Genomic DNA, 12,223 nt, shown 5'->3' on the forward strand with positions numbered 1-12,223 from the left:
TATAAATAGTAAAATTGCACTTACACTGGGATGCTTTCAAAGGCATCTTCAAAGTTTTCCTGCAAAAAAATAAGCCAAGAATGACTTTTCAATAAATAGAAAGGGTGCATGTGTGTTGTTTTTTAATGAAGTGATGCCAAAAAGCCACACAGCTACAGAATCAGATTGATTTTATTCTACCACTAGAGAAATAACTCACAATTGGGTATTTATTAGTAAGCTACTGGTGCATGCTTTGGTTACAACTTTAGCCTATTAACCAACACCTACCATAGTTTATTGCCATTAGAATATGGAGTTGAACTAGTGAGACCTCCCATCACACCCCACAAGCAGAGCTGTCCTTTCAGCTGAAGTTTATGGTCCAGTGGTCACCTTAGGCTCACACCTTCTATTATAAAAACTATACTTGGGATAAATAATATATTTAAGATAATAACTATAAAAGCTTCACTGGAAATACTTAATAGAAAATTGGATCTAAAAGTGGCCTACAGGGCAACTGGATTCGTTAACTAGTGAAGAGGCAATTTAAAACTTGTACTCTCCCCATCAGTCTTTTCTCCATTCTTTCCCACAGTCACTTCCTCCTCCTCTTCCCCAGTCCTTTAAATCAAGCAATCATAGAAACGTAGGACTGGAAAGGACCTCAGTAGGTCATCTAGTCTAGTCCCCTGTATTCAAGTCAGGACTATGTAATAATTAGACCATGACGGACAGGTGTTTGTCTAACCTGTTCTTAAAAACCTCCAATGATGGAGGTCCCACAACCTCACTTGGCAATTTGCTCTAGTGCTTAACGACCTTGACAGTTAGGAGCCTGCCTTAGCCCTGCTGCCATCCCGGAGCCACTCAAGGTAAGCGATGACGGGATGGAGCCTGCACCCCGAACCCCTGTCCTGAGCCCCCTGCTGCACCCCGCACCCAACCTCCTGCCCTGAGCCCCCTCCTGCACCCTGCACCCCTCCTGCACCCCAACCCCCTTCCCTGATCCCCTGCTGCACACCACACCCCTCCTGTACCCCAAACCCCTGACCTGAGCCCTCTGCTGCACCCTGCAACCCTCCTGCCCCACCCCGCACCCCTCCGGCACCTCAACCCCCTGCCCTGAAACCCCTCTCATACTCCACACCCCTCCCTGTACCTCAACCCCCTGCCGAGCCCCCTCATACACCGTGCACCCCTCCTGTGTCACAACCCCTTGCCCTGAGCCCCTTCCAGCACACCGCACTCCCTCCCACACCCTGCACTCCCTCCTGCACCCTAACCTCCTGCCCCAGCCCTTCATTCATGGCCCTGCATGCAGTTTCCTCACCTAGATGTGGCCCTTGGACCAAACAGTTTGCCCACCCCTGATCTAGGCTGTATTTCCCTAACTTGTTTATGAGAAGGTCATGCGAGACAGTATCAAAAGCCTTACTAAAGTCAAGATATACCACACCTACCTCTTCCCGACTACCCACAAGGCTTGTTATCCTGTCCAAAAAAGCCCCTATTAGGTTGGTTTGATACAATTTGTTCTTGATAAATCATGCTGACTGTTACTTATCACCTTATTATCTACTAGATGTCTGCAAATTGATTGCTTATTTGTTCCATTATCTTTCTGGATACTGAAGTTAAGCTGACTGGTCTGTAATTCCCTGGGTTGTCCTTATTATAGGCACTTATGATTGGCACTACAGATTCCCTCTTCCAGTCCTCTGGAATCTCTCCTATCTTCCATGCATTTTCAAAGATAATCACTAATGACTCAGATATCTCCTCAGTCAGCTCCTTGCGTATTCTAGGATGCATTTCATCAGGCCCTGCCGACTTGAAGACACCTAATTTGCCTGAGTAAGTTTTAACTTGTTCTTTCTCTATTTTAGTCTCAGATCCTACCTCATTTTCACCCATGTTCACTATATTATACGTCCAATCGCTACTAACCTTTTTGGTGAAAATTGAAACAAAAATGTCATTTATCACTTCTACTATTTGCACATTTTCTGCTATTGTCTTTCTCCCACCTCATTGAGAAATGGGACTACCCTGTCCTTGATCTTCCTCTTGCTTCTAATGTATTTGTAGAATGTCCCAGTCTCAAGCCGAGCTACCGATCCAGTAGCTTCCTATAGTCAGAAACCATTCTAAGCCAGTGGTGCAGAGATGCTGAATGAGGAAGTATCCTTTTCCCTCTGAAGTGCCACTAGAAACATGTCATAAGGAAGTAGTTCAAAGAGGACCTAAGGGAAAAGACTGCTGTTATAATTGGAGAAACAGCAATCAGAGGAAGCAGCCTGGGCACTACAGCAATTAAAGTCTTCCTTCATCATGGTTTCTGAGAAGCTGCCAATGTCAGCAGTCTGGCTGTAAATGGGTCATGACCCCTTAAATTAGCAGCCCCATGAATGTCTCTGTTGCACCCTTCCCAAACACACTCATTGCCAAGGCCTTAATGGAAGAGAAATAATACCCAACTTTTCACACTGATCTGAGTGGACAAAAGCAAATTTGCCTCAGAGATGGCACAGTACTTGTGAGAAATAAACTGTCAGATGAAAATAAACCAGCTACCCAAAGTTCAACCCAAGTCAGACAGATGGAATAGTGGTAAAAAAGAAGCAACTTGAGAAATTTGTTAAACCCATGACTGCATGAAGATATCCACCCATCCAAGCTTCCCCACCTCCCAGTTGTCAAAGTAATGCAAAACCTTGGAATATTACCAGGGTTTTTTTGTTTTTGGGTGGAGTATAGATAGCATTTTAGATGTATACTACTGTGCATAAGCATGTCATCATGTGACTGAAGTTATCATACAGTAACAATCCAGGAAGTTGGGCCTTTATTGTATGAACTTTTGATTTCTTAGTGAATGCTTATTAGAAATGTATCTGACAAGTAACTTCAAATGCTATAATAAATTGCTAGGTACTAATTTTAACTGCCACATGATAACTTTGATTTGCCTTTGAGTAATAAATTACACTAAAGTCCTCCACTGTGATGTTAACACATGCAAATGCCCAAATATGTTATTTTCCTTTAAGTAAAAAATGTAAGTTATTTTCCATTCAGGAAAGACAAAATTTCAAGTAAGGAAACTAATTTTATCATTTGGTATCAGCGGAATCTTCTGCTCCATCAAGCTTCACATTACTGAGAGAGTTGGAACCAGTGAAACACTATCCTCCAATCACTGGGAGTAAACAGATGAATGCAATTAAAATTGAGGTTTTATTGATGGATCATTTGGAATCTACTATTTTCTCAAGAGAACCAGCTGGCTGCCATAATCCTGGAACTGGAGAAGCAGAGAAAGACCAGAACAGAAAAAGACAAACAGCCAAGGACTTGGTCACGACAAGCCCCTAAAACAGAGGCTGGGGCGAACTACAGCCCACATCCAGCCCATGGTACTGTCCTGACAGGCCCTTGAGCTCCCGGCTGGGGAGGCCATCTCCCAGCCCCTCCCCTGCTGTCCTCTCTCCCCCCTGTAGCCTCAGCTCGCTGTGCCACCAGCCCTCTGGGCAGCGGGGCTGCGAGCTCCTGCCAGGCAGCACAGCGGTGGGGCTGCTGCTCTGAGTGGCATGGTAAGGGGGCGGGGAGCAGGGGGGTTGGATAAGGGGCAAAGGGTTCAGGGGATGGGGATATAGTTGGATGGGGGGGTCCAGAGGGGGGAAGTTGGGGATAAGGAGCAGGGGCGGTTGGATGGGTCGAAGGTTCTGAGGGGGGCAGTCACAGGGAGGGAAGTGTGAAGGGGTGGATAGGGGGCGGGGGTCAGGCTGTTTGGGGAGGCACAACCTTCCCTACCTGGCCCTCCATACAATTTCAGAACCCCGACGTGGCCCTCAGGCCAAAAAGTTTGCCCACCCCTGCCATAAAATAACGTAGTTGAGCTGAGATAGCAGGCTGCTACACATGGAGCTGAACACACGAATATAAATCCTTTGATGTTGTTACCTGGGCCTCACTGAATTGCTGGGGGGGGGGGGGGGGGAGGGAGAGGGCTCTACTACTGAAGCTAAAAGTCCCCAGGCTTCCCTGAACACCCTCTCTTTGTCAGACTGAGGTCAAGCTAGAGAAAGAAGAAAATGGCAAAATAGCTTAAGAAAAGAACACTCTTTGAGAGCTTATTGAGGAAACCTCTGCTATAGTGTAGAAATAAGCCTGGTGAGCAAGACTCATGCAGTTTACTAGGTACCTGTAAGAAGGTGCTGTCAGAAAGTCTGTACCAAGATGGGAAAGTCCAAAAGAGGAACCTCTTGCCTACTTCTAACACTTGTAAAAGACAGAAAAACCCAGAAGTCCCAACCCTGACAGACTAGCAGATTCCAATGATAGGTGAAATGAATTTTTAAAAAATTAGAATACCTTTGTCTAGCTCCTGCTTCTGTCTGGCTGCCACTGGGTTTTGCTCCATTCTGTTCATTCTGGCTGAGCTAAGCACATGCATATGCATTTGCAAGATCAGGACCCAAAGTATAGTGCTATCATTTTTGCCCTCTGTCTACACTCATGGATAAATTGCACAATCAGGACCTTTATGGAGAGATTATATAGCTCCATATAGCTGGTGTTCATAAGGAAGTTACATTCAAGAAGGTAAAAGTGAACTTTTGTACTATGATTGAAAAAGCATATTTTGTTTGTATAACATTCTCAAGGTCTTTCTGATATATATCACTTTGTATATGAACATATTAGAGGGTTTTCAGTTTGACTCTTACTGTCCTCAATTGACTGTTCTTTATGAACAACAGTCACAGAGCAAAGGAAATAAAAAACTTGTTCTTGTTTCTATTATTTAAAACTATAAGATAAGAATGAACAGCAGTCAAGGGAAACAAGAGTGAATTATACATATACATGCCCCACATGTGCTAACAATATCAATGATAAATATAATTTAACATATGCTTTTGGCCACCACTCATCAACTCTAATTCGAACAGGAATTATTTTAGGAAAGTCCTTATGGCCTGTGTTCTGGCTTTGGAATCTATGGAACTGTGTCCACTAACCGAGCTCCCCATCTACATGTAACATTCTAAACTTCAGAGTAACTCCAAACAGCCATCATTAAAAAAATAAAATAAAGCCTGCCACAGAATGTTCTCCTTTCCCACCATAATTATACTGTCTATGGTACAAGGACAGGCAATTTTCAGCCCAGAACCAGAAACAGGTTTAAGACAGATAATATCATGACCCTGCAGAGATACAAATGGAAGCTTTATACAGTACTATTAAAACAAGTTGAGTCCCCAGATTGCCAATGAGACATACAGCTCTTCCTTCTCACCCTAAGAAGTTGTGTGAGAGAGATTTGACTCCATAAATCATAACATTTGATTGGCTATACAAGAAGAGGAAAAGCACCTGAATATTTTTTTAAAAAAATCTAAAATAGTACTTCTGTAATATATGTAGCATATTCCAACTGATACATGATATTATGTGAAGTATAAATTTTATTGGCATTCATTTGGGGTGACACAGCTCCTGAATGATATGTGGCTATTACAAAATCACAGTGATTAAAATGTTAAGCTACATTAACAGTGTTTCTACACACATATAGACATAGGACTTGCACTGTTTACGTACTATCTACTAGTCAGAAGACCAGCATATGGCCAGAAGTGGAATTGAAAGGGAAAGAGCATTGTTTCCCCTGTGGGCACCAAGAGAGGAAAAGGGAGCGACTTCAAAAAGCCTTTTCACTGCTGCAGGTCAGTGTACACCAGGCCCATTCTATCCTCTGCACAAATGAGATTTCAATGAGATATCCCATGAACCACCAAAAATAGTGGGGGAAGAGGGGGGGTCCACAGCATGTGTGGGGAAGTTGGTTGGGTTTGATTTCTGGTTTTAATTTGTTGATTTCTGGATTTTTTGTTTGGTTTGTTTCATTTCATATGGGAGAAAGGAGACACACAAAAGGGACGGCAGGTCCTTCAGCTCCTAGGGACCCTGGCTGATAGACCCTCTTTGTGAATTAGTAGCACACAAAGTCCAGCAGGTGATGTCCACCAAATATCTTTATTGCTGTTTATGGGTTACGTACATCAAAACATAGCAGCGTTTTATACTGCTTGGTTTATTCTCAGAGCTATTCTGCTGGTGAGCTAATTACCTGATTAACTCATCAGGCTCCCTATAAGTGCAAGTGATCCTTTCTACCCTTCCAAACCCAAACTACTTTAAGTCCCTTCTACTCTAACTACACTCAGTGCCCTGGGTGTTTTAAGTGACATGGGTGCTGGCTTCCAAAAGGCTCACATTATAGCAACTATCAGCACCCTTTCACAGTGTGGTTAGTTACTACAATGTCACCCAGAAGCCCCCTCCCCACACACACACACACCAAAGAAAGTGAAAAAGCAGTAAGAGTAGCAAAGTAGTTTTCTGCCCCAGCCCTGGACCATGACAGTAAAGATACCTATCCCACATTAAACTATCAGGAAAGGGAGTGATAGTGGGGGAATCCAAAATAACTCTTTCCAGATCAGATTTAGGGTTTCTTCACATCTCTGCCTGATTATGCATAGTTTTTTTTAAAATGCTTTGAGGCGCATTTATATTACATCTTTCTTCAAGTATTAAGTCAGTTATCATTTACCATCAACTGAAGTCCTGTTCAATAGGTGGCAAAATTAAAAGTGAAGTGTTATATAACAGATACAATTCAATTTGAAGCTTTAAGGCAATCAGCAGATAATCATATTACAATTTTTGCTAACATCTTCACATTACATACAATTCAATGTGAAAGATAAAAGTTGAACAGTCAGGTACATTGAAATAATAAAATCCATACATCCCCAAAATCATCCAGCTATTTTAAATGCATAGGGCAACACAATCATGAAATGTTATTATAAATACAAGTGCCATGTGAAACATAAGGTCTGAAAATGAGAATGCTCAGTACATGATTTTAGTTTATGTTGCGACCCACAGATTTTCATTGGTTCTTATTTGGAGAAGAGCTCAACTCAAGAATTTAAATTTAGAAAAGGATAGTTGTCATAAATATAAAGGGAATGGTAACCACCTTTCTGTATACAGTGCTATAAAATCTCTCCTGGCCAGAGGCAAAACCCTTTCACCTGTAAAGGGTTTAGAAGCCAAGGTAACCTCGCTGGCACCTGACCCAAAATGACCAATGAGGGGACAAGACACTTTCAAATCTGGAGGGGAGGGACAAAGGGTTTTTGTCTGTCTGTGTGATACCTTTGTCAGGAACAGATCAAGGATGCAAGTTCTCCAACTCCTGTAAAAAGAAAAGGAGTACTTGTGGCACCTTAGAGACTAACCAATTTATCTGAGCATAAGCTTTCGTGAGCTACAGCTCACTTCATCGGATGCATACTGTGGAAAGTACAAAAGATCTTTTTATACATACAAACCATGAAAAAATGGGTGTTTACCACTACAAAAGGTTTTCTCTCCCCCCACCCCACTCTCCTGCTGGTAATAGCTTATTACCTTTTGTAATGGTAAACACCCATTTTTTCATGGTTTGTGTGTATAAAAAGATCTTCTGTACTTTCCACAGTATGCATCCGATGAAGTGAGCTGTAGCTCACGAAAGCTTATGCTCAGATAAATTGGTTAGTCTCTAAAGGTGCCACAAGTACTCCTTTTCTTTTTGCGAATACAGACTAACACGGCTGTTACTAACTTTACAGGAGTTAGAGAGTAAGTAATCTAGCTAGAAAATGCGTTAGGTTTTCTTTGTTTAATGGCTTGTAAATTCGCTGTGCTGGAGGGATTGTGTATTCCTGTTTTTGTGTCTTTTTGTAACTTAACGTTTTGCCAAGATGGATTCTCTGTGTTTTGAATCTGATTACCCTGTAAAGTATTTACCATCCTCATTTTACAGAGGTGATTCTTTTACCTTTTCTTTAAGTAAAATTCTTCTTTAAAGAAGCTGATTGATTTTTCATTGTTCTTAAGATCCAAGGGTTTGGGTCTGTGTTCACCTGTACCAATTAGTGAGAATCAAGACTTCTCTTGGGAAGAGGGTGTAGGGCTTGGGGGAATATTTTGGGAGAACAGGATTCCAAGTGGTCCTTTCCCTGTTCTTTGTCTACAACACTTGGTGGTGGCAGCGTTTTACCTAATCCAAGGGCAAAGACTTTGTGCCTTGGGGAAGTTTTAACCTAACCTGTTGGAAATAAGTTTAGGGGGTCTTTCATGCCGGTCCCCAAATCTGTACCTTAGAGTTCAGAGTGGGGAAGGAACCTTGACAGAGTAAATAAAGCAGCCTCTAAAGGGCATGGCAAAGACATTCATCTATGAATCCTTCCACAACAACAAAGTGGCACAAGACAAGATTAAAGGTGTCTCAGAGATTTTTTTTTTTATTATACAATCACATTAAGTGTGGTATGCAAATAAAGTTTCCAACAGGTGATAGCAGTAAACGAATTATATTCTGAAGTTATAACATTTCATTTGGACGCTGGAAGAAGAGATTTGTTGGAAGAGAAGTGGATATAAAAGAAAATTTTAGATGAGTTCACCAAGCTGGTACAAGTGTAAAATTACATCAGACACCACAATGACAGACAGTGTAAGAACAAAAATAAAACAGATTAGAATCCCACTATCTTGGTAGTGAGGGAGAAATTTACACCAGAAAAAAAAGGCGGGGGGGGTGGGGCAAGGAATGATACTGCTATTCACCCTCAGGATTTTCTGGCACTTTTGGGACTGCACTAGGATCAGATTTCACTTCTGCTTTCAGGTCAACTGAAGTTGGCATAAAACCATGCTGAATAAGTTTTTAAAGTAGTCTGGCTAAGAAGGAGAAGTTTAATTACAAAGTGTCCATTAAAACATTAATCAAATCAAGAGGTAGAAGAGACCTATCCAAATCCAGCCAGTATGACAAGTATATTCTTCACTACTGTACATTTACTAGTATTTTGTTCAGTACAGTTTTAGTGTGCCAAACTTCCACTATTTGCCTTGGTTGTTACACAGGAAACTTTCCTAAAACCAGCTCTTAACCTTTTTTAAAATTCCATCTCATATTTAAATTGTAAGCTCTTTGAGGCAGGGACCGTTTACTACTCCACATTTGTAGAGTGCCTAGCACAATGGGGCTTCATTCTTCACTGGCCCATCAGCAAAACAGTAGTAAACATGAATAATAATTATTATTCCTCATTATAGCCCATTAACCTATATTTAAAAAGGTTTGTGTTTATATCTTTGAACCCCTTAGCTGATGTCTTCAACATAGTTTCTGCTTGGCTACAACATACATATTTAACTCTTTTACTCTTTCCTCTTAAGTCAGATTTGTGGGCTTTGTGCTGCCTAGGATGTAGCATCCTAGATGTAGATCTCTAATAAAGTATTCTTTAAACCTGTCCTGGTTATTCTAGGAGCCTTTGACAAAACGCAAAAAACCTAGGATAGCTTCAAACCCACTAGCAGCTCTCAACAGAACTCCCATAAATCACTTGCATCACTTTTGCCCATGCCCTGTCTTTCCCTGAAGGGGTTAAGGAGAACATTTTTTCTCCCTCCTCCTTGTAGTAATCTTTTATGTACTTGAACATTGTTATGTCCCCTCTCAGTCTTCTCTTCTCCAGACGAAATCAACCCAATTTTTTCAATCTTTCTTCATAGCTCATGTTTTCTAGACCTTTAATCATTTTTGTTGTTCTCCTCTGGACTTTCTCCAGTTTGTCAACATGGTTCCTGAAATGTAGCACCCAGCACTGTACACAATGCTCCAGCTGGGGTCTTATCAATGCAGAGTAGAGCAGAAGAATTACTTCTTGTGTCTTGCTTACAACACTCCTACATTCCAGAATGTTTGCTTTTTTTTGCAACAGTGTTACATGGTTGACTCATATTTATCTTGTGAACCACTCTAACTCCTAGATCCCTTTCCACTGTACTCCTTCCTAGGCAGGCATTTCCCATTTTGTACATGTGCAATTGATTGTTCATTCCTAAATGGAGTACTTTATATTTGTTCTTACTGAATTTCATCCTATTTACTTCAGACCATTTCTCCAGTTCGTCTAGATCATTTTGAATTTTAATCCTATCCTCCAAAGCACTTGTAACTCCTCCCAGCGTGGTATCATCCACAAACTTTATAAATGTACTCTCTATGCCATTATCTAAATCGTTGATAAAGATATTGAACAGAAGTGGACCCAGAACTGATCCTTGAGGGACCCCACTTGATATGCCCTTCCAGCTTGACTGTGAACCACTAATAACTACTCTTTGGAAATGGTTTTCCAACCAGTTATACACCCACCTTATAGTAGCTCCATGTAGGCTGTATTTCCCTAATTTGTTTAGGAGAAGGTCATGTGAGACAGCATCAAAAGCCGTACTAAAGTCAAGATATACCACATCTACCGCTTTCTTACTACCCACAACGTTTGTTATCCTGTCAAAGAAAACTATTAGGTTGGTTTTGTCAAGACTAAATTGTGTCGAACCATGTTGACTGTTACTTATCACTTTATTATCTTCTAGATGTCTGCAAATTGATTCCTCAATTATTTGCTCTATTATCTTAGATAATATCTAGAGCTATTCCAGGTACTGAATTTAAGTTGACTGGTCTGTAATTCCCTGGGTTGTCCTTATTTCCCATTTTTATAGATTGGCATGAAATATGCCTTTCCAATCTTCCAGTTTTGTTATTTTCTGGCCAAATTTCTATTCTGTATAGGTATATTTGTATTAGTTCTTTGTTCCTTCTGGTGTTGGAAATTATTTAGTGAAACGCTATCAGATGCTTTACAATCAACTGTTCCTTCATCCACTTATTTTGCAGGTCTATCAAAACAAAACTGATATTTGCTGAGACAAATCGGCTTTTTATGAACTCTTTATTGTTCTTGTACTGTTGGTGTTCAGTGAGTACACTTGTAACATTTTACTGCAGAGTTTAGATTTACAGGTTGGTGAATGGTAGGATAAGCCTTCATTTGCACTACAAAAAAAAAGAGAAAATTGTGAGTTTCCATTGCATGGTGTGCGTGGGAGGAAGCACTATCAACAAGGCAGTTGGATGTTACCTTTGAAAGAGAAAGCACTACCTGTACTCTGTTGCAGTGCTTGCTGACTCCTTCCCACCTACTACTCCGCTTTCCATACTGCTTTCCTAGTTATGAAATACTTTGTACTTCCACGGTTTCATCAACAGCTTTTGATTCTACCTTTTTAAGATCCTGACTGAAGAGGAAGAGAGAGTGCATACATGAGCCAAGAAAGCACTACTGCAAAGAAGGAATAACTAGGTATGAGTAAACAGGGAAGAAAGTTGCTTTTAAATCCCTAGTCTACAGGCTCTTGAGCAGTTGCTCACATGGACCAACAACAGAAATCCAAGGAGACTGTAAAAAACTGCTGAACCCTATGGGAGGATGTAGGGGGGGAGGGGACGAGAGCGAAGAAAAAAGAAGAAAAAGAAAAGCAGGATAATAGCTTAAAAGACAGATCAAGTAGTTTCTTGTGAATTTTTAAACACTTAAGTTATCTATTGATTTTTAGTATTATTGTCTTCTCTCCTTCCATTACTATTTTCCACAATGAACATATATTTAAGAGAATCCTTTTTAATTTTTTTTTAAATCTGATTTTCATAGAACTGTATGAAGGAATGGCAGAACATGTTTCACTGGTCTATTACTACTGGTCTTTACTAGTTGGAGGCCTATGGCATAGAGCCTTGTGCCTAATAAAACACCAGAGTTGCATGGCAATGGGCCAATAAGACATCCCCTGGAGTGTATTAGTGCGATAAGATTAACTGAATGTTAAGTTTTGCCCTGGATGCATAAGATAACCACAGTTTTAACAGTAATAAAAATGGTTTGCTATTAGTAAAAATGGCTAACTAAAAAAAATTATTAGCAGCACAAAACAGGTATCATTTTTAAAGTTGCATTCAAGTGAATCTAAGTGTGTCTGATAGCGTGGTTTTGTGAATGGAGAGAAACTATTTTTACAGCAGTTCTGAGGAGTAAAGAAATAAAATAGGTAAGAGAAAATTCTCCTGACGTACTTCTTCACTATCACTTCTCCCCAGTAAGAAAGAGGACACCAATGAGGGAATAAATGAATGCAACAATACCTTTCAGTAGAATACTGTTAGCAAAGATTTGGGGTCTGGTAGGTTGTTTCAGTTACGGGGAGAAACAGATGATGGAATCAGATTTTTTTTTTAAATGTAATCCTGTTTATT

The 12,223-nt window shown here is 40.7% G+C and overlaps 1 protein-coding gene across 6 annotated transcripts in view; it reads right to left on the reverse strand.

The window, feature by feature from the left end:
- The window catches only part of TTC39B (tetratricopeptide repeat domain 39B), a 181,268-nt gene that overhangs the window by 91,124 nt on the left and 77,921 nt on the right, over nt 1–12,223 (reverse strand). For all 6 annotated transcript variants that reach the window (XM_073345444.2, XM_073345443.2, XM_073345448.2 and 3 more), the window contains one exon: nt 25–59. Coding sequence is in view for 4 of the 6 variants with exons in the window: in XM_073345448.2 (XP_073201549.1) it covers nt 25–59 (35 nt within the window). In the remaining 2 variants the exon portion in view is untranslated. The remainder of the gene's footprint in view (nt 1–24; nt 60–12,223) is intronic.

Source organism: Lepidochelys kempii, chromosome 5 (genome assembly GCF_965140285.1).
Source record: "Lepidochelys kempii isolate rLepKem1 chromosome 5, rLepKem1.hap1, whole genome shotgun sequence".
Taxonomy (NCBI): domain Eukaryota; kingdom Metazoa; phylum Chordata; order Testudines; family Cheloniidae; genus Lepidochelys; species Lepidochelys kempii.